The sequence below is a fragment of the Gadus macrocephalus genome, chromosome 15, assembly GCF_031168955.1.
Source record: "Gadus macrocephalus chromosome 15, ASM3116895v1".
In the NCBI taxonomy this organism is placed as follows: Eukaryota; Metazoa; Chordata; class Actinopteri; order Gadiformes; family Gadidae; genus Gadus; species Gadus macrocephalus.
Genome location: NC_082396.1, coordinates 21,728,746 through 21,752,513, shown reverse-complemented (window position 1 = coordinate 21,752,513; position 23,768 = coordinate 21,728,746). Strand labels below are relative to the sequence as shown.

The window sequence follows — 23,768 nt, the reverse complement described above, 5'->3', positions numbered from 1 at the left end:
CAATTGACCCTGAACGCGTGACACATCGAATATCGGCTCGTTGCATGGTGAAAGAATACCCTCGAGACCATAGGGCCTATAATAATCGGTCATAGTGATACAAGACTACCGATGGCCTAGTGATAAATGCCTGGGCCAAGAGTGGACCCGGAGGGATGCCTGGACCGCGGGTGGAATCCAGAGGGAATGAGAAGAAAAACACTAGGGCCTATAATAATCGGTCATAGTGATACAAGACTACCGATGGCCTAGTGATAAATGCCTGGGCCAAGAGTGGACCCGGAGGGATGCCTGGACCGCGGGTGGAATCCAGAGGGAATGAGAAGAAAAAACTAGGGCCTATAAGAATCGGTCATAGTGATACAAGACTACCGATGGCCAAGTAATAAATGTGTATTCAATAATTCTATGTGGTAAGAAGGTTAGAGTCCCTTTGCAGAGGGAACCGTATGCCTGGGGCACGAGTGACACACAGAGAGACAGTGTGTGTATGCGCGAGTGAGAGAGAGAGAGAGACGGGGTGGCTGTGTGTGTGTGTGTGTGTGTGTAAGAGGCCCAGAGAAAAAAAAAAAAAAAAAAAGAGAACAAGCGTATCTGTGAGCCGGCTAAATATAGAAATAAATCATTCAATGATAACCCGGGTGTGTGTGTGCAGCGTTTGCTTGCTTTGTTATGCTCAACGCTATGTGTGCAGCGCTTGCTTGCTTTGTTGTGCTCAACGCTATTTTGCCGTGTCTGATGATTGTGGGCGCGGGGACACAGAATGAGAGGTCCGTTGATATGTTTCTGTGTGCATCTGCGAGAGACAGAATGAGAGGTCCGTTGATATGTTTCTGTGTGCGTCTGTGAGAGACAGAACGAAAGGTCTGTTGATATGTGTCTGTGTGCGTCTGCGCGAAAGAGAGAATCTGTGAGTGAGTCAGTGGGTATATGCGTGGTCCGCTCTATCTTCGCCCGTTAAAACGGGTAAAGGAAAGAATAGATAGATTGATAATAATGAATAATGTCTCTCTGACGTATTGCTTCGGTCTATGGCTTAACCTGCGGAAATAGATAAATTGACAATGATAAATAACCTTTTTACTGTGTTGCTTCCATTTACTGTTGGACCCGTTAAAACTAAAACTTAGATAAATTGACAAATGACAAATAACCTTTTACGGCGTTGCTTCCATTTACTGTTGGACCCGTTAAAACTAAAACTTAGATAAATTGACAAATGACAAATAACCTTTTACGGCGTTGCTTCCATTTACTGTTGGACCCGTTAAAAACTAGACCTAGATAAGTTGACAAGGATAAGTGATATCTCTTTTACTGTGTTTCTCTGAATTACTACTGGACCTGTCGCATAGATAAACTACGATACTAAACAACATCTCTTTGTCGCGTTGGTTGACGATTTAGCCTGTTGAAACAGATTAATCAATAAAGATAGATAACGATTATTGGCCATGAGGAATATCTGGATGTATTGAATAACGTCTCTAGGCCCTGTTGTTGTTTTTTGCTTCCCCCCCCCCTGTTTTTTCCTCCTTTTCTCCTCCTCCAAGAGTGACAAGAGCTACCCCCTAGTCTCTCATCCGCTCTCGTGCGTTAGACAGGCCACACAGAGTTATAGCATCACGGCCGCCATTTTTTGAGTTCTCTCACTCAGTCCCAAGCCACACCTCCCCCTCCGCCAAATCTGGACCACTCCAGCCCTGCCCTTCCCCAACTACACCGCCCCCTGCTGGACCACTCCAGCCCTGCCCTTCCCCAACTACAGCGCCCCCTACTGGACCACTCCAACCCTACCCTTCCCCAACTACAGCGCCCCCTGCTGGGCCACTCCAACCCTGCCCTTCCCCGACTACACCGCCCCCTGCTGGGCCACTCCAGCCCTGCCCTTCCCCAACTACACCGCCCCCTGCTGGACCACTCCAGCCCTTCCCTTCCCCAACTACACCGCCCCCTGCTGGACCAGATCCTCCTAGCCGAGTGTTGATGTGTCCCTGAGCAAGTTACATGGTGATCACAGGATTCAGGAATAATTATCTAGAAATCAAAACATGAGCCTTAGAGATTATGATAAGTAATAGACAATTTATTAAAAGTGATCTCATAATTTAGAAAAAACAATCGGCAATATTTAAAAATTAGACCAAATAAGTATGATCAAACGTTATCCAAATTTCTAATTCAGGCTATCCACAATGACAAATGTCATTTAAAATAAATAAGCAAAATAAAATAAGAAAGGATGCGTATGTGAGCCTGTTCTCGTGTGTGTGTCAGGGCTGCCGAGGTAGGGGAGAATCCTCTCCTACTCCGAGTGATGGAGTACACAAGGGGATACACAAGCACACTTCAGATAAAACAATATGGTTAATTAGTAAATAGAAACAATGTATCAATTCAGTGTTGAATAAACTAGATAAGGACAACGTAGAGGGTTTGGGTTTGGCATAGTAGTGAATCAAAATGTGGAAAACACTAAATGCAATCAATAGGTAGAATAAAAGGTTTAATTAGGTCGTCCAATTTAAATAGATAGTGAAGGGCAATCGGGTAGGATTATGAAGAAAGTATGTCGCCCAATATTGAAAATGCAAGTTTTAATATTGTGATTTTGTTTTCTTTCACATCTCCCTAGTTCAGGACAATAGGTGGATTGACGCCACATCTGCTGGGAAGGGGTCATACATGCTATGTTGTCAAATTGGATTCGGAAGTAGTGGGTTTACCTTTCAAATGCCACTACTGCTGCTGCAACACTTTAATAATTTTAACTCTGATAAATTACCTTTTGTTTTATAGTTGCCCTGATGTGTATCTTTTACGCACACACACGCTGCATAGGGCAGATGCGGCTGAAGACTGTCTCCATCCCTCCACTTTGCGATCGATACCACCATATAGGTGGGGATTGATCGTATCCCAGGTACGGCATCCTGCACTAAGCCAGTATGGAAGGCTGGTTAGCCAATGACGGGTAAGATCCCACCTTGAAGCCCGGGACAACCTAAAACAGGCACAGTCACGATTACTTGGCAGAGTCACTGTGAGCACTGGCTCACTTGAACATGAAGTGACGAACTGCAACCATCATAGGAAAAGCCGGCTGATGAAAGGTGGAGGGGGAACAGGAGTCAGATATGTCAGCTCTGGCAGCAGAGGTGGTCTTGGAACGGGGCATGTCGCGTTTTATTTTATTTTACCTTTGTGGTATAGAAGGCCACTAACGCATTAACGTTTTTTCGGTTTAGTGCATGACTTTGGAACAGCGTGGTTTCAGGCGGCTGATGGTAAACCCACCCATATTGGGCTTTGGATTTGGACATACTGGTTTCGATTTCCCTTCCCAAAAGATTGGTTTCAGTTTGCTCATGCTTAAAGTTAGACGTTTCGACGTTGGTTGTACCAACGGCGTTCTTAGATTTGCTTATCATTTAATGCGCATGGTTTTGACCATTGCGCAAGGAGGGGGAGATTTTGAGGAGAATTAGGAAATTTTTTGAAAACAAGGTTTTTCTTCACCATACTTGCAAACAATGATTGACATCCAGCTAAATGAGTGTGAAATATTTGAAAAAACAGTGTTAAACAGAGGGGTAGAAGCAGTCCCATCAGACGACCAAAGTGCGGCTACGGTAATCAAGGTTCTGACTAGAGAAGTCATGCCAAGGTTTGGAATTCCGTCACAAATTAGCTCAGGCGATAGGGCAGTGTTTATTCAGAAAACACTCAAACAAGTGATTCAACATTTGCATGTCGAATAAAGACTAGTCTGTGTCTACAATCCTCAAACCACAAGGTATGGTGGAGAGAGGAATGGGACGCTTAAGACAAAGATTAACAAAATTTAATTAGAGTACTAAATTAAAGGACTAATGCACTACGACTGACACTAATGAGTTATCGCATGAAAACTAACAGAACGACGCATCTAACCCCGCATTAAATGCTTAAGGGTCGACCCATGCCTTCACTTAACATTCGAGGGTCCCAAAAGGGACTTCCATTAGAGTAAGTAGAAATAGAATTAAGGAAAATATGTTTGAACATCTAACTGTTGTACATAAGTTTGTAATTCCAGCAAGAGAAACACAAAGTTCCAGGGCCGGAGGAGGAGCCAGATGCAGACACGCCCGGAGCTGACCAACCACCCAAGGATGATGCAATCAGATTTCGCACCGGATGGGTCGGTGGCCAGGGTGCTGGCAGGGTTACAGTCCCTCAGATTAGAGTTGGCAGAGAGCTCCGGAATTAATGACCCCTTCACAGGATGGATGGAGAGCCCAATGAGCGATGGGCGCTACAGGTGCAGCCGGTGCCATCCAAGCTTACCTGGGGATCGAGTATACACCGGAGAGTTTGGACGAGGGACCACCAGAGGGGCCCGACCTGATCCGGCTGGAGAACATGGTGGGCTGCCCCATTCCCGTCCCCGCCAACGGCACCACCCCCCTCCCACCTGATGCACCCACGTCGCCCGGACCAGGGATCTGCGTTCCGGCACCAGGGGCTGCGGCCCGTTCCCTTAAGGCTTGAGGGCGCCCCTGGCTGTATTCGCTTCTGTACGCTTCACTGTTTTTAGCCGCTCCCATATCTATGCCCGCGTCTACGCAACCGACGCCGGGAACGTAAATGTTGTTGTTTATATCGCTGTACCACTAGATGGAGCTCGGGGATACACACGGGCGAGATTCCAGGGGCCTTGATTGCCCGTTTATCAGATGAGGTCCTGAGCGCAGTTGAATAAAAGGGTCTAACGCTCAGGTGGCGCCTTGCGACCACCTGCCCATGATGACGCTCAGGACTATTCCGTGGTTTCAGTTGTTCCCGTGCCCCGGGCCTACCCCGAATACCCCATGCGTGTGATTGCTTATTGTTACACGACCAGCTAACTCCTCCTCACATCCTTAGTGTGTGGTCATCTGGGGATGGGTTGAGGGGGATTGCCATTCGTTATCTACCTCATATCTTTCTATTATTATTAATATTATTTAGGGACACGTTTCATGGTTGCATTTCTTTCCTGTGATTGTTATTGTGTAGTATTTGTGTCATTGTTGCATTTTTGTTTATTGTTTACTGTTTGTTTTATTGTTGCATTTCGTTGTTATTCTTAGGGTTTGGTGTTAGTTTTGTTGTTGGTTGTTGTTGTTTTTGGGTATCGTTTGATATTTGTTTTTTGTATTATTGTATGCTTGTGGTATGTTTGTTTTTTGTGTATTACCTGCTGCCACTTTACTTGGTATTGCCTGTTCGCGATGTAAGGCCGGGGTGGATGCCACCCCCTAGGTGGGGTGTGTATGGCACACCCATGTCTGAAGCATGGGTGGCGTTTCTCCCACGTGGTTCCCCATACACCCAGTCCAGCGACTTATTTTAGTCCCATGCTCATGGTTGTTTGTTTTTATGATCATTTTGCCTTCTTTCTGTTATTTCTAAAAAGTGTTATGATGGTAGTCCCGCGCTGAAGTCCTATCCCTCGTACCCCTAATGAGTAAAAGTCGTCTTGCGACGACTTGAGGGGGATATGTTGGGCAAAATAACCTGCTGAGCACATCACATGTACATTATAAATATAGCTAACTCCCACCCTAGCTTGAGGAGCACAACACATGGCAGTCACGTTACAATATAGTCAATTTTTAACACATAACACACACATGAGAACATGGTCAGGTGAAGGCCAGAACCAAGGCCCCATCTCTCCTCCCGGCAAATGGTAAACACTCAGACAATGCACCGTTTCATCCTCAGAACGGGAGGGCCACAAACAGGAGACTCTGTGAGGCTCTCCCCCGTCAGGAAGAACACAAGAAGATACACATGCATACACTAGGGCCTGGGAGGCAAGGTCAACCAAAGACACACAGAACCATACACATCTCAAACGCACACACCTCATCGAGAGGAGGATACAGCATAAGAGTGTATCACACAGGAACTCATCACCTTCTTCTGAAGCAGACCTTCCACGGAGGCGAAGCTCCAGACGAACCATCAGCGCTGATTAGGGACTTAGACATATTCGATCTCTCACGCATTATGACTCTGTATAACCGTTGCCACTTTACTTAATAAATCCAAGGTCCTCGTGCCGATAGACTTTATTACCTCTCCGTCTCATTTCATCTGGTCCAGTAACTAGACAGACCGTTTTTCCCAACAGGGGGGAGTTCATGAGTTTTGGTCAGAATGCCTGATGTAGGTTGGTTTTGATGGAATGCGTGCTGTGAATTGAGAACAGCTAGATCCTGATGTGATACAGCTGTGCAACAAATATTATTTTCTTTTTCAATCTTGACGATTTTTGTAGTGCTGTGTGTAGCCACACCTTGGCCCTTCTGAACTTAAACACGCAGTTAAATTCCTTTCCTAGCTCCTCTTGTTTATGTTGTTAGCTTAGCCATATCATGTCACGTTGTCAACATTGGATACATGGAGCAGAACATAGTGGGTAATAGGCTATGTCCGATGCTTTTTGAAAACGTTTTCTTCATAAAACGTGCCAGACGGATTTTGTATACATTTTATTCCTTAGTAATTAGCTACATGGTTATGCCGTCTTTCAGAAACTTTCATTACCGGCACTAAAGAGAGAAAAAGGAGTGCATCCTCATTGTACCCAGCACTTCTAAAAATGCACTTCCGAATGCGTCTCTGTCCCCAGCACATTTCAAACCAAACTGACGCCAATGGTAAGGGCTCTTGCTTGCCGGAGGCTGGGTCACGTAGCTCCTGTGCGTCCATTTCCGCTTCTGTGCAGTGACAGGTGAGCTGCCGGTCACGGCTGCATCTCTCTTATACGTTGCCTTCCAGTGCTAATTTTAGTTATTGTTTGTAAAGGGCTCACTTGGATGTTGCTGCTGGCTGCGCGCTGCTCATCAATACATAGCCGATGCCGCCTACTGAACTGTCGCTTTCGTATAGTGTTGCGCTCCCTGCTCCACGCCCTGTTGGCCGGTGTTACACCGAATTCTGCGACCCGTCGAAATATGTGACCCCAGAGGGCGCTGTTGCACATTTTCTGCAACATGCACGAGTTTGAAGCTCGACTCGGAATGGGTACATTCGTTTTGTGACACCGGGCAATACTTTCTTTCTTGAAAGCGTCTTACTGACTGTAGCGTCTTATGGGGAAAGAAGCAACGGTGATTGACCGTACTAAACACCTTATCCATACTATGTGTCTGTGAAATGCAAATGAAATCAAATGTATTTCACTGATTCTTGAGAGTCGGGACAAAACACGTTTTAAAAAACTTTTTTTTTAAATCCACACTATATCTATTAGAGTTATATGTTTCTGCAGAGAAAGGTATTAGCTATTTAACCATGCAAAGGAACAGGTTCTGAATAAAAACACACTTTTAACAAATAAACATGTTTCCCTTCAGAACTAGATTTGTGTCAACTCCATCAGACACACTAAAAAGTATAAAATGTTAATTCTTTCAATCCAACAAGAATCTAAAGTTCTGAAGTATGTTGTAATAGTGTTTAGTATCTCTGATATGTAATAAAATACAATATATAAACTTAAGTTGTGATTTCCCACTATTCTGAAAACCCAGCATTTCTAAATATTTGCATTTTCAAACTTCTTTTTAATTTCAATATTGTAAAAACAAATTCCTTAAATAAATAAGACACAAGAGGATGTAGATCAGATGGTCCTTTATTACAAAAACAACATAAACTGAAGGAAGAATTTTTTTTCACCAAAAAATTAACAAAAACATAGGTCTGACACTGTTGACGAAGATCTGACGGTGTTGACAAAAAACTGATGGTGTTGACAAAAAAATGTGTGTGCATTGCTGATTATTGAACAAATGTGCTTTTTAAACACTACTACTAAAACTACTCCTTGTTATTAGAGTATTGAACTTACTGTAAAGCAAATTATAATAAACATATTGCACATACACCGTTTCCAACTATCAAAACAACAATAAGGGAAACCAGGGTCCCTCCTCCCCCTCTGTTATTATCTACCTCCCCTACACCACTTCCTCCTCTCCTCTTCCTCTCCTCCTTTGTCAGTAGTCATTTACTTGGTCTTCATCATGAATTTCTTTTTTAAAGTGGCGTGTGTGTGTGTGTGTGTATGTGTGTGTGTGTGTGTGTATGTGTGTGCACGTGTGTGTGTGTGTGTGTGTGTGTGTGTGTGTGCGTGTGTGTGTGGCTGGGTGCGTGTGTGGCTGGGTGTGTTGGATGTGTTATTGCCCTGCACTGCCTACTTCATACTGGGTGTGATCTTAAATTGACATTCCTTAACAACAATCCTGCAACACAAAATCTGTAGCTTAGAATCAGGTTAAATTAGCTTACTTAAGATTTCATTTTTGTCTAACCCGCACTTGTGCACTTGTGCCTTGAGCAACAGGCGTCGGACATGCTCACGCTCTATGAAGTCCATCACATCAGGGGCTATGCTGTAGATCTCTCGTGTTCTTAATTTGACTGGTGATGCATTTCCCATTAGTTTCACTATGATGTCTTCAACTGGGCAGAAACAGACATCCTTTGTGAGAAGCTTAGGCTGATAATTTGCTGTTGGACCATGGGGATGCAGAAACTCCACTTTCACATCGTGATGCTCAGTATCCACAGCAATGGTCTTGGCTAGCCACCAGTGGCCATCATATACTACTGCTAGCCAGTCTCCATTATTAAGGCTGCCAACAGTCGTAACTGTCACAGTACCCTCGGGACCTTTCAGAAGCTCCTCATCCAACTCCTCCATCACATCTTCCATTTCCAGATCCTCTTCCATCTCTTTTTCCATTTCCTCCAACAACATGGCCAAAGGTCTTTTCTTCGCTGCCCTCCTTGTATCACTGTGCTGTTTCTCTGGGTAGCCATGGAAATAGAAGGTAGCTGGGCAGAAGCACTGGCAAACCAACGTCTTGCTGCAAAAGCAGGATAGTTGTCTGTGGTGGATCCTGTTATCATGTGGGATGACCTGATGTATTTGTCTTGTTGAGGGAACCTGTTTGAGAGGATGCATGAGAAGTGTATCGTATCTTTGCATGTCTTCTTCTGCAACGTGGTACAGCTGAACGCTCTTCAGACTGTTTGAGACCTTTTCAAAGAATGTGTGTCCATCTGTCATATCATTTCCTCTCAGGACCAGGTTGTCAGCTGTTCTTTTCACTGTACCGCCAATGCCGTCTGGTGCCTGTTGGGCAAAATAACCTGCTGAGTACATCACATGTACATTATAAATATAGCTAACTCCTACCCTAGCCTGATGAGCACATCACATGGCAGACACATTACAGTATAGTCAACTCTTGCTCTAACCCAACGAACACATAACACAAACATGATAATATATAGTCAGGTCAAGGCCAGAGCCAAGGCCCCATTTCCCAAGCAGGCAAATGGTAGACACAATGCACCAGTCATCCTCAAGAACGGGAGAGCCACATTTAATTTATCACACAGGAGACATTTTGAGAGCTCTCCCCCGTTAGGAGGAACCAAGAGATACACCTGCCCATACCAGGGCCTGAGAGCCACATTAAATTATCACACAGGAGACACTTCGGGGGGGGCGCTCCCCCGTTTTAATTTATCACACAGGAGACTTTGAGGAGCTCTCCCCCGTTAGGAGGACACATGCATATACCAGGGGCCTGGGAGCCAAGGTCAAGCAAAAACACACAGAACCACACACACCTCAAACGCACACACCTCATCGAGAGGAGGATACAGCATAAGACTGTATCACACGGGGACTCTTGATCTTATTCTGAAGCAGACCTTCCACGGAGGCGAAGCTCTGGACGAACCATCAGCGCTGATTAGGGACTTAGACATATTCGATCTCTCACGCTTTATGACTCTGTATAACCGTTGCCACTTTACTTAATAAATCCAAGGTCCTCGTGCCGACAGACTTTATTACCTCTCTGTCTCATTTCATCTGGTCCAGTAACTAGACAGACCGTTTTTCCCCTCATGCCCCCTTACCATGGGAAGTGGGGAAGAAGTTCCATGTTGCTCTTTCAAACCCCAGTGTATGGGGGGATACAAGACAGAAGGAAAAAATTCTTCTTGTTCTTATACTGTTTACTTGGACCATCAGACCAAAAGTGCACGGTGGTAACCTGCGGATATCTCGTTTTGATATCTTTTAGGACTGGATCCATGTGTGTCCAGATTGCTGCAGCATCCTGTCTCTTTGACTCTGAAAGTGTGCAAAACCCTGCCTTTCCACCCTTAATGTAATACATTCCGGTATGTAGCGTTATCTGTGGCAGATTTTGTCCAAAATGGCAGGCCTGTACTTCAGATTGATACTTGCATCTCCAGGATTCTGAAAAGTCAACGTGAACAATTGCTGTACTTTCTTCACAAGTCTCAATTGTGTTTCTGTATGCTTTTGACTGGTTTTGCACTAAACACACATGTGTTGTGGTTTCATTTCTGAGTATTTGCTCATAGAGTTTGATGAGCTCTGAAAGACTGCCACTGTGTTGGACGAGTTTAGTGTTGATGTGGATTCCATTGACTGTGTCTTCTTGAACTCTCTCCCACTGCTTCCACTGAACATGGATTTTGTCTTGCTCTTGGGTTGTAACTGTACCTTTGTTTAGACATCATGAGCAGGTGCGAAGAAGGCAGGCCTCACTTGCTGGAGAGCAACAAACTAATTGAAAACTGTCATCCAGTTTGTTTGACTTCACAACACCAGACATTCTAAGGACCTCAAGCATTAAGTATGCATTTTCATGCTTTTGACACAGACATGTCTTTCGATCAGATGCTTTTGGTGCTGTAATATAGAATGGCTTCAGAGTACAGAAAGAAGAATAGCTCAGCTTCACAGTGGGGTTCCTAATGAGGAAATCAGTGTGGAGGTTGATCATGGAGTCTGTCAGGATCATTCTCTGCTGCTTCATCTTATTCCTAGTGATGGTGTCAGTCTTATCAGTGGTCACATGTGCAGAGTTCAGGAAGAAATCCTTAACAGTCTCTGTTATACCCTTTAGGAATGTTGGCTTTTTCTTTGTCTGTTTCTTTCCTCTCATTAACTTGTAGGTTATCCCAAACTGGTGGATTTGGTGAAGGAGACGATACTTTTTTAGAATCTTGCCTGATGACACACTTAGTGCTGGTTCCTGACGCCGTGGCCCAGGAGTTTGTTTGTTTTTCTTCAGCTCTCTTCTTAGGATGTTGTGGAATAGAAGGGCTTTCTTGATTTTTGGATTCCTAATTTTGCTTCCTGATAGCATCTTCTTTGTTTCTGTTCCTGGGGAGTCAAGTGGTGTTTTAATTGTAGCCTTTCTTCCTCAACATATTCTTTTTCTCAGTTTGTTTCGTTGCTTTGTTACCTTCTTAAGCTTCTCTTTCAAAGTTTTTATTTCTCTTGAATGCCTTTTTCTCGTTTTACTTCTCTCCCTTTCCTGTCTGAGAGACTGTCTGCTGTGTCTGGCATTGTATTCTTGAATATTCTGATCTTGCGGACTATCTGGAGGGGTGTGAGCCTCCAGCACTGCATCTTCATTGGATCTTTTCTGTCTGGACCTTTTCTGTGCCTCTCTCCAATACTTTCTCCAATTCCTCTTTGCCCTGTCTCCCATGTCGTCTATTTGTATTACTTTTTTGTCTGTAACTCTCTTCTTCCACCTTTGTCTTTCCTTCTCTTGGATAGCATGTTTGCTCTCTTGGTCACTGCTCAATTTTTCCCTTCTCTTTCGTTGGTACTCTCTATTTCTTCTCCTTTGCTCCTCAACTGACAATTTCTGTCTAGCCATGCTTTCCTACAATACAAATTTAAATAATAACAATTTTACTTAAATAAGACTATAGAATCAGATTTCTATTTACTTGACATGATTGATGGATGGATGGATGTAAAATCCTCAAGGTGCGGGATGTAGTTTTCATAACCAGATATTATGAAAATCTACACACTGGCTTCTCATCTCTCTCTCTCTATCTCTGTCTCTACATATATATGTAGAGACAGAGATATATGTGCTGGGAAAGTTACACGTTATACAATAATAAGTAGACCACTGCCTGCCCATTCTCTACAAGTCAGATGCGTATGGTTAAATAATGTAATGCATGCTATGCTATGTATGTACATTTATGTGTAAATAAAACCCTGAAATAACATTTTAACCCTTTACTATATTCAAAAATGATATTATATTAGCACATTAAGAGGTTTTGGGGGATTTGTCAACTCTGTCAGCTTATAGGTCAACTCCGTCAGACATAAAACCAGACGGATTTGATTTCTGACGGAGTTGACGTAAGGGCATGTATTTTCCCGCCAAAACGTGTATTGTACACGGCAGCTAGCTAGTTTTTCCTCAGTTGCTAAGTGTCCCAATAACCACACTAAAATGCTTAAATTCAATCCTCTATGGTTTAAAAAAAGTATCTTAACAGAAAGATGGTATTGACATGGTCCAGCTGTGACCAAAGGAATATTGACATTGATTGTCTAAAATATCAAAAAATTTAAAACGTACCAGAGCATGTGTGGTAGTGTTGCATTCACCACAGGCAGGGAGATGAAAAGGGGTTCTCAGGGATATAGCTGACCATGCTATTTCCTGATTTATTGTGGCTTATGAGAAAATCTGACGGAGTTGACAGAAATATTTATACCCCTTCTTTTTTATTTGATATATATGTTTTCACAATTGTAGAGCTTTTTTAAAAGTTTTTTGGGATGGTCAACATTTTGACCTCTTGCTGAGGACAAGTGCAATAACATTGACCTTCTAACCACAGACCATACATTTAAACAAATCTTCCCCAAAAAGATAAAAAAATATATTCTAAAAATCACATAGGTATATACAATTCCTTTAGATTTAAATTTGGAAGTATGTCAATCATGATGAATTTCTTCATTTTTGATATAAAGTAGACTTTTCTATGTAGGACATGTTTTGTCCCGACTCTCAAGAATCAGAGATTTATTAAGCACATTTAATACGGTGTGCAATTATTTATTTATGTTTTTGTTATAATGCCCACCGTTTTTATTTGTATGCCCACCGTTATTATTATTTTTTACTGCCGTTTATGAACTAATGCCACAATTATTCATGTCTGCGATCATCACAGAGTCCACAATCAACGTAGGTCGCAATCAACAATGCCACAATCAATCTAGCGCACCGTCGAATTCTGCGCCCACACTGTACACACTTTTGTGTGTAAAAGTGTTTTTTTAATCTATTTTGTATACTGGTATGTTGTTTTTATGTTCTTGACTTGCCTTAGGACAACGGATGAAAATTAGCAATTAAGCTAACTCCGGCATATTTATATTGATGCTCTGGCTGACATATTGATTAATGTGCACTGTCCTAATCAAATAAATAAATAATAATAATAAATGCAGGAAAAATGAGGCAAACCCCAACCAAATGTTTTCAGGTCATTTGTCGTCCTCATATCTGTATTTGGACACAATTATTGATGTCTGCGATCATCACAGAGTCCACAAGCAGCAGGTCGCAATCCCCGATGGGTCACAATTCATGACAGCAGACCGTCGAAATCTGCGACCACACTGTAAATGCGGGGAAAATTTGTCAAACCCCAACCAAATGTTTTCAGGTCATTTGTCGTCCTCATATCTGTAGGCCTATGTGCACACAATTATTCATGTCTGCGATCATCACAGAGTCCACAAGCAGCAGGTCGCAATCCCTGATGGGTCACAATTCATGACAGCAGACCGTCGAAATCTGCGACCACACTGTAAATGCGGGGAAAATGAGTCAAACCCCAACCAAATGTTTTCAGGTCTTTTGTCGCCCTCATATCTGTATGTGCACACAATTATTCATGTCTGCGATCATCACAGAGTCCACAAGCAGCAGGTCGCAATCCCCGATGGGTCACAATTCATGACAGCAGACCGTCGAAATCTGCGACCACACTGTAAATGCGGGGAAAATTAGTCAAACCCCAACCAAATGTTTTCAGGTCATTTGTCGTCCTCATATCTGTATGTGCACACAATTATTCATGTCTGCGATCATCACAGAGTCCACAAGCAGCAGGTCGCAATCCCCGATGGGTCACAATTCATGCTAGCAGACCGTCGAAATCTGCGACCACACTGTAAATGCGGGGAAAATGAGTCAAACCCCAACCAAATGTTTTCAGGTCATTTGTCGTCCTCATATCTGTATGTGCACACAATTATTCATGTCTGCGATAATCACAGAGTCCACAAGCAGCAGGTCGCAATCCACGATGGGTCGCTTAACCTACCTGCTTCATCATGTAAACAAATATGACGTTGGATGTGTCTGATTGGATCCAATTTGAATTCCGTGACATATAAACAGATTGACAACCGTTATCAGAAAGTTAACCACCACAACGTACACTTTATTAGCAGCAGTTTCAAGGCAAGTTTCAACACTTTATGAGCAGCAGTTTCAATATATTGTAGCCTATATTGTGTATATATTATATATATATTGGCTATATTATGGAGAAACGAATGTTTGATGAATTGAGGGAGTTTCTCATCAATGAAGAGTTTCCCAATGAAATGGACAAGAAAAAGCGCTGGACATTTCGACGACGAGCCTCAAACTTTTTGATCGATGGTAGGCCAAAACTAGATATTTTAAATATTATTGCAATAAATTATTTATAAATAAATTATGCAGTTATGCTTTGCAATTCATGTGAGGCTGTAGGCCGAATTAAACTAAGCTTAAAGGGTAGCCTACTCAATAATTGCCATCCTATCTTCTAGACGGCGAATTGTTTTATGTCAGACGTAGGGGCTCGGACAAGGAGGAAAAGGTGAAAGTGGTCTTGGGGCAGCTGAGGCCGACGCCTTATTTAAAGAATTTCACTGTAGTGACATTGGTGCACACTGCGGCCAAGTTCGTACCAGGAGCGTGATCTCACAGAGGTTCTACTGGCCTGGCATGTCCACCGACATTGAGAATTGGGTTTGTTTTTGCTTTCATATTTAATAATTTTCTACTTTATTCAGCACAAAAAAAACGGCAAATCACATGAAAATGTCTTCCATAGGTATCACAATGCACTGTGTGTCAGCAAAGTCGACATGACCTCAAGCTTGGCACAGAGTATATACCAATAAAGGTAACTTAACCCATGCATTTTCCTATGACGATGGGAGGAACATTAATCATATTTTCAACATATTTCATGTGTGAATAACATAGCAATTACCTCTTTCTCTGTCTTTCTCTCTTTGTTTTCAAACAGACCAAAGTTCCTTTTGAACTTATAGGCATGGACCTGGTTGGCAAACTTGTAATGACTGATCAGGGAAATCAGTACATCTGTGTGATGGTGGACTACTTCACTCGATGGTCACAGGCCTATGCCATCAAATCCAAATCTGCAGCCGAGGTCACACAGTGCATTCTCAAATTTGTCTACCAATTTGAGGTGCCACAGAGAATACTTACTGACCAAGGCAGAGAATTTGTCAACCAAGTATGTATTTTTATCAATATTTTAGCAAATATTTGAACTTTCAAATGACTGTTTTATTTATTCAATGTTACAGTGGGGTTAATTTGTTCTCTGCACCATTCATAGAGATCAACACCAAAGTGTGCCAAATTTTGGGGATAAGGAGGAGTCTCTGTGCCCCATACCACCCCCAGACGAATGGGTTGGTGGAGAGATTAAATGGCACTATACAGAGGTTAAGAGATGCATTTTACAACTACATCAATTGACAAAATTACCTTGTTAAAAATCGAAGAAACAGCATTTAACATACTCAAATAAAAGGGTAACATTAAACTTTTTTCAACTATCTAGAGCTCTGGGGAAGCTCACAAGAGAAAAACCCAACACATGGGATAGATACCTGGACGCTGTGATGTTTGGTTTGCACACCAAAAAGCAGCTCACAACCCGCTTCTCTCCATTTAACCTGATGTTTGAGAGGGAAGCAAGGTATCCATCTCAGGTGCAGGAAAACTATAAGGTTAGTTGGAATGTTTATATATATTCTCTTGTTCTTCAAAAAACAATTTTGAACAATTAGTGAATGACGTTACATAGTTATGAACTGTAATCAAATTAAATAAGCAATTTTGTTTTTTACAGGTCGATGGGTCCTTTGAGGAGCAGTTTAATGAAGAGGAGGTGGCAATGGACATCGAGCGACAGGACAAAATTGTCAGCATTGTCCAGCAAAATGTGGAGAAGGTTCAGGAGAGAACCAGAGGGAGACTGCAATCCCTGAAAAAGAGAGCGAGCTTTAAGGTGGGGGACATGGTGTGGAGGAAGAACATCCGTAGCCTGCAGCGGAAAGGGGGAAAGCTGGATCCGGAGTTTCTTGGGCCGTTCACAGTGGTGAACATTGAAGAGAAAAGTGTTGACCTTGTGGATAGTTCAGGAAAATCTATCCACAAGGTCAACACTGATCACCTGAAGCTGCACACTACCCCAACCCCAAGAATTCCTCAGAGGTTGAAAATTCCCCCAGTCTCTTCCATTACCTCCACTCCACCTGCTGCCACCTCCACTCCACCTGCCACCTCCACCTGCTGCCACCTCCACTCCACCTGCCACCTCCACTCCACCTGCCACCTCCACTCCACCTGCTGCCACCTCCACTCCACCTGCCACCTCCACCTGCTGCCACCTCCACTCCACCTGCTGCCACCTCCACTCCACCTGCCACCTCCACTCCACCTGCTGCCACCTCCACTCCACCTGCTGCCAGCTCCACTCCACCTGCCACCTCCACTCCACCTGCCACCTCCACTCCACCTGCTGCCACCTCCACTCCACCTGCTGCCACCTCCACTCCACCTGCCACCTCCACTCCACCTGCTGCCACCTCCACTCCACCTGCTGCCACCTCCACTCCACCTGCTGCCACCTCCACTCCACCTGCCACCTCCACTCCACCTGCCACCTCCACTCCACCTGCTGCCACCTCCACTCCACCTGCTGCCACCTCCACTCCACCTGCTGCCACCTCCACTCCACCTGCTGCCACCTCCACTCCACCTGCTGCCACCTCCACTCCACCTGCTGCCACCTCCACTCCACCTGCTGCCACCTCCACTTCAGAGAAATGTACGTAACGCTATGAAGCTCACTCTGATATTCTAAACTTTTATGTAAATGTTCAACCTTAAAAGTTCAGGTAACTCAAACAAAACTGCTGTTCAGGAGAGAAGATATTGAATCGATTTGATAATTATAACATTTTCTTTTCTTCATGTAAGATGTTACAGAGGCTTGGGACGGCAAAAATGTTCATGTTCTGCTGTCCAGAATCGGACCATACAAGCTGTTTTATTGGGACATCTGTTGGACAACTCCGGGTCAGGAACTTGAGAGTGAGGTAACATTCAGTATTTTATTCTCCTTTAGTTAACTTATATAACAAAGAAATCTCCAAATGCTAGTACACCATAAGTTAACTGACTTTTTCAAATGGATTTGCTTTCCCCAGGTGATCAAGGCCCAATCTCAATACTTCCCCTTACCCCTTATCTTCCCCCTTACCCTTGAAGTTGCGCGTTCATGTGAGAGCTAGTGGTGTCTCAATACCCAATTTGATCAAGATTAAGGGATAAGATTGAGTGCTATGTACCCCTTATTTTTAAGATGATTTGAGAGCTCACTTGCTCCTCCAAGGGCTATCCCAGAGCACATAGCGAAACCGGGAATTTTAAAAAAAACATGGCTGCTTGATGCGAGGAATATTTTACAGCTATCTACACAACTTTTTATATGTTTATAATGACTCGGTTTGATCTGAAATGTGCTACACGAACGATGCATAGTATTGTAGGTCTTAACTGAAGCTTTCAAACGGTAGTTTTAGGATACAATTAGCGCGTATACCACCACTCCATTGGCTTATATGGTAGCTTGCCAGCTAGATGCTAGGCCTGCTGCAGCGGATTCGAATTGTATCCGAATCCGTTCGGTTCGTTTACCACAGTTCGGAGCATTCTGGAGATCCGCGGATTTCGGTTTCATGAAGGCATTGCCTTATGTAGCGTATTTTGCCTACTGTAGCCTACGTCCGATACAAAAGGGTGTTTAGGACCCAGCGGAATGCATTCTCTCCAGTGCTGCCCGAGCCAATGAGACTTTTCCCGCCCCTCCCTTCAGCCTGTCAGCGTTCAAAACAAACTGGGCTTTAAACTTCGTTGCGCTCGTCGCCAGAGTTCTAAGCCTCGTCGGCCGTTATCCCTTACATGTTACACTCAGTGCACCATGTTTTCAAATGCATTTAGGGGAACATTTATTGCATAAAAAAGCCTTGCAAGTTGTCTGATTGCAGTCAATTAACACATTGCAAATAGCCTGTGGGTCTCATTCATTTTTGTGTTTCTCCCCCAAACCCTCCGTCAAAAAAAAGTCTGCCTTTTTACTATCACGGACATGATCCGAACCGTATCCGAAACCGAGGCCCAAAACGGTTATCTGAACCGAACCGTGGACACACTGATCCGTTTCACCACTATGCTACACACACCCTCAACTCTTCAACGATGGCGGCAGCATCTAAGATATATATATATATATCGCTCTTCTTCTCTGGCTTTTATTGGTGTTTCGGCGCTCTGGTGACGGGGCAGCCAGCTGGCGACGATGAATGATGACGTACCCGAAACCGAGTGGCGTCTCATTTCATAGGGGAAAGATCTCAGCCCTTGGCCCTTACACTTGCAAGTGCTAGGGTTAAGACAAAGACAAAGACAAAGCAAAAGGGGCAAGGGGAAGAATCGAGATTCGGCCTTAGTTCACTCTTTGTGATTTATCCTTAGTAAGAGTAGGTCTCAGCGGCTTTGTGAATAACTTGTAGCGGCCGCGTTGTCAGAATAACACATTGCTACACCCCTTTCCAGTAAAACACACCTCCATTCAAGGCTTCCTCCGTCATCCACCCCCATTCATCTCCTACTCCAATGGAAATCAACTGCCCACCGATTCCGCGCAGTTTAAAAAGTCCGTCCTCCAAGCAGGAAAAGGGGGTAGCGAGTGCAAGTCACCGTAAAAGGAGAGTCCGTGTAGAAGAAGTGGGACCACGGCGTTAAGCGTCTTGTTTGAAGTCCGCGTTATAATCAGCTTTGCAACCTTGTCCTGGGAGTTTCGTCGGCACGTCGGCGATTGCCTGCATGTGAATGTCGTCATTCCCCAACCGGACGTTGCTTCATGGGCACCTGAACCCAGGGGCGGACTGGGGGAAAAAAGTGGCCCGGGAGTTTCTGTCAGACCGGCCCACTCAATACACGCGCGCGGCCCACTAAGTACACGCCGCGTTGCCCACTCAATGGATCGCGCGTATCGAACAGTCAGTGGCCTTCTGGGAAAAATACCCATACACTTAACATTATTTTGGATGATTACAAAGAAATTACATCATATATGTATGTTTGTTTTTTAATAACATTTGGATCCACCAATTTGCCTGGATGGACACATGGAATAAAATGATTATTGGCTATTGTAACACTCCAAGGTAGGTATAGTTTGCTAGATGAATATGCTTAACTCTTGGCTAATATCAGATGGTTATACAAGTATAACTACAAAGCCTTAAGGAATGAATGTCAGCAGAGAAAGACCACACAATAAAGAAACTGGAATCAGAGGGTAGAATTAGCATGAACAATATATTAGAAATGAACAGAACAGAACATACGATGGGGTGTGAACATCAGTGGTATCAGTAGTGTTGCATGCTGGGTGTGTGATTGTTTGTGTGTGTAGGGGTGCTGAAGGTGCATAACAAAACAGTAAGTTACATAACGACGTTCCCGAAATTCAGCCGTGGTGTAGAGTTACAGCCACTCCGAGCCAGTCGCACATTGAGCTTCCCCCAAATGCGCTGTTTTGGTGGCTGTAGCTATAATGCAAATGAGGAGGACCGAGGCGGGTCAAGGAGGAGGGTGGGGGTGTGGCCCTGAGCAGCTTGCAGCCACGGTACCATTCGCTCCGTTTACAGTGGATGTATCGCAATGGCGAGGCTCACACAGCCTTTAGCCGTGTTCTGTAAATATTCTAGAACACACGGGAGTCCTGGAGCTCTATATCAAAATATTATCATATAGCCTACATAGATATCTATATCATATAATATTATAACGGCCAAAAGATGTGTGAGCCGATATTATGAATCTCAAACGACCGCGTTGGGTTCTCCGACGTTCCTGGTTCTTCAACGTCCTCATCAATGTGAAGTAGACTGAACCACGACAAGGAGGAGAAAGGGATCGTTGCCGGGCAGCGCTTAGGCACCTCCGCCTCCGGCGGTGGTCCCTCAGCGGGTCTCAAGCTGGAGACATTCGCCGCTAACAATCCCTTTCTCCTCATGGGTTGAGCGCATGCGTAGAACTGGGTGCCGCGTTGCGTGTATGTATGCAAATCCAAATTCTCTACCTCAATCCGCACAGCTGAGAACACTTCGGCTGTGTAAGAACCAATTTAGAGGTGTTTATTAATAAGGTGGAGATCTTTTCTTACTTTGGACTTCCGAAGTCTGTAAAACACATATTAGAAGACACTTAAAAAAAAATTGAAAAATAGTCACCATGAGTGTGAAGACCGATTGCGAGTAGCAGTATAAAAGTCAGTCAGTGCGATTGTGATTAGAAATGTATAGCTCTTGGAGAAAATGTGCCGCTGTGATGTGACGCTTGTGCCGCTGTGATAACCATTGTAGGGCTGATGCGATGATGGGCGTGGGCCGGTACATAATAGTATTTTGGGCCATCGGCCCACCCCCCGGTATTCCCGATGGCCAGTCCGCCCCTGCCTGAACCTCACAACTGACTGACTCTGACTCTGACTAATGCTATCAACTTCGGTACCGTGAGTACCCGGTGTGTACTTTTGTTTTGGGTGGGTTGTTGCTACACCGGGTCGAGAGACGCTGGTTATTGTGATTTATTTCCTTATTTTTCGCGGTAATACCCGAAACAGACTTTTCTATTGGAGTTCGCGGTAAAACCCGAAACGGACTTTTCCCCAAATGGATTAAAAATGGGATTAAACGACTGATGCGTACGCACGCTGCATTTATTTTCTTCTTGTTTGTACTGTACTGTGGATAATTATTATGCAATTATATTGTGAAATCGCATTGTGTATATTGTAAAATTATATTGTGTATATTGTAAAATCGCATTGCTGGATTGTCTTTGTGATTTATTGTTGCTCCTTGATCTGCCTAGTTATTAATTTGTGTGGGTTAACTAAGCTATTTTCGGTTATGTTTTATTTTACTTTGTCAGACTTGACTCTGACTGGCACCCCAACATTCAACTTAGTCTAACCCGCTACAAAATGGCACCCCAGACATCTGGATTCACTAAAACCCGGGATTAAAAAAGAAAAAGAAATCTTCATATTAACCCTTTTCAGGAATGGATTTATTTTCCCCAACACCTGTTGAAATGGCCTCGGCAAAGCAAGACTGCGGAGAAACTCAGCCATCTGCAGCGAAAACCACATATTCCTTATTGGATATGGATTTTTGTGTTACATTGAACCCGGATTTGTCTCAACCTCTCATTCCTCTGGCAGTGGCAGCTCAAAATGAAGTTGGAGATCAAGATGGTTGTTCATCTTCATGGACGACTGAATTAAAGGCACCCAGTGCAACTTTATGTAAACATTCAAGGAAAAATAAACATTCAATTTCTAGTCTTTTTTACACGTAGTAAGTTTCAATAACTCCATACCATTACATATCGACATTCAAGGAGCAAAGATGAGACGTCGTTGTGTGGTGAGAACTGATAGAAAATCGTAAACAACAACAATCGCCGGTGGGGAGAAGCCATTTTTCCATTGACTGGAAGCCTGCTTTATTTATTGTAGGTTACAAAAAATAAAGAAAATGGCGGCATTGTTGTTGTTATCGATTTTCTATCAGTTCTCACCACACAACGACGTCTCATCTTTGTTGCTTGAATGTCGGTATGTAATGGTATGGAGTTATTGAAACTTACTACGTGTAAAAAAGACTAGAAATTGAATGTTTATTTTTAAGCCTCGAAAGTTGCACTGGGTGCCTTTAATGGAGGAACCAGTCGACACTCATATAACAATGAAGGCAACTTTGGAGAAAGAATTTGAGACTCTAAGGGAAGCACAAAAACAACACAAGGAGGACCTTGAGACCTTGGAGGACCTTGAGTTTCATTTGCATGAAACTCTGGACAAACAGTCATAATTTCTGAGGAGAGAGTTTGCAGCAAACCTTAACTGGCGCTTAACACACCATCATACAGAGATTTTAAAGGACATCAAAGAGTTCATGACCCCAGTCGCACAATCAGTTCATCACCTGCAGGAGGATGTGTGGAAGTTGCCCCAAAATATGGACAACGTATCCCAGGAATTGGGTACAATGAAACAGACATTGAATGTATCTGCCCTTGCACCACTCCCTGTTTCAGCAGCACCGAAAGATGTTCGGTTGGAGGAAGCTCAGAGGCAGCGCCTCCAATCTACTGTTCTGACTGATACGGCAGGCGTGCTTCTGACTCCAGAGGATTTTCCTGTTCTGTGTGAGCCCAGGGCACGGTTAACAGGAAAATGTCCTGTAAAACTGCTGTTCCCATCATTTGGAAAGATGGAGGATGAACCAGATCCCCTTTTGTACTTGGAAAAATTTAGTGATTTTCTTGCTTTAAATCCGTTGATGGATGAGGAATTGATGGCAACCTTGAGAAATGTTCTACATGGGACAGCGAGAGACTGGTGGGATGTGGTACGTTTAAACACATACCTGGTCAGACTTTCAACAAAAATTCCGTGCTGCCTTTCTGTCAGAAGATTATGAAGATGAGCTGGCAGAGAGAGTGAGGACAAGAGTTCAAGGCAAAGGTGAAAGCATTAGAGATTTTGCTTTCAGATATCGCTCCTTGTGTCAGAGGTGGAAGCCTGAAATTCAGGAAGACGCGGTCTTAAAGCTGATTTTCAGAAACATCAATCCCCATATGGCAAGCCAGCTCCGAGGCAGAGTAACTACAGTGGATGAACTGGTGAGGCTTGGACAACAACTGGAAAAGGACAGGGCAAGTCAAATTAACTATGAACAACGGACAAAAAAAATTGTGAAGCAGAAAGAGAAAGTGGAGATGGTTACTCCTAATGACCCACCACCGCAGAAAGAAAACATTTGCCATGTGGTTTACTGCTGGAGGTGTAAAGGCAGCCATGCTCCATATTCATGCCCAAATTATAATCAGTTCAAGAAATCTAATTCCCCTGGACAATCCTACCCGCAACAATCCCACTCACAGCACTCCCGCCCTCAACAATCCCATCCGCAGCAACAACACCCTCAGCCGCATCATTCTCAGCAGTCTCACCCGCAACAACCCTACCCACAGCACTCCCACCCGCAACAATCCCATCCGCAGCAACAACACCCTCAGCCACATCATTCTCAGCGACCCAACCAGCAAAAACACTCCTCTAATCAAATCTACCCACAGCCTTTTGGCTCTTCAAATCCCCAGAACCATTCTTCAGTGAACGCTGTGACCCATTCAGCTCAATCACCGTTATGTATCACCTCACATCTCTTTGTACAGGGCCTGAAAAATTCAGCATCCCCGGGGGAAGCACTGATACTGCCATCCCACGACAACTGAAAGTGGCCTTGACTATAAGGAACTGGACAGGAAAAGCTGTTGTTGATACCGGTTCCACATATACTCTGCTAAATGAACACATCTGGAACAATGTCAAAGCTGCAAATGATAAACTTACCCCATGGACCGGTGATCCTCTTT

The 23,768-nt window shown here is 43.9% G+C and overlaps 1 protein-coding gene across 1 annotated transcript; it reads left to right on the top strand.

Moving 5' to 3' along the window:
* The first annotated feature begins 15,264 nt into the window (after positions 1 to 15,264).
* LOC132473587 (uncharacterized) lies at positions 15,265 to 17,386 on the top strand. Its single transcript, XM_060073793.1, has 4 exons — positions 15,265 to 15,471; positions 16,096 to 16,344; positions 16,478 to 17,076; positions 17,229 to 17,386. Exons 1-4 carry the CDS (start codon positions 15,265 to 15,267, stop codon positions 17,338 to 17,340), a joined length of 1,167 nt encoding a protein of 388 aa, XP_059929776.1. The 3' UTR covers positions 17,341 to 17,386.
* Positions 17,387 to 23,768: the final 6,382 nt, after the last annotated feature.

Excerpts from the sequence above, each read along its gene's own strand:
- LOC132473587 (XM_060073793.1), top strand. The coding sequence starts at position 15,265 with ATGGACCTGGTTGGCAAACTTGTAATGACTGATCAGGGAAATCAGTAC. Across the intron at positions 16,345-16,477 it reads TTCTTGGGCCGTTCACAGTG|TCTCTTCCATTACCTCCACT; the intron begins GTGAACATTGAA and ends AAATTCCCCCAG. Across the intron at positions 17,077-17,228 it reads CACCTCCACTTCAGAGAAAT|ATGTTACAGAGGCTTGGGAC; the intron begins GTACGTAACGCT and ends TCTTCATGTAAG.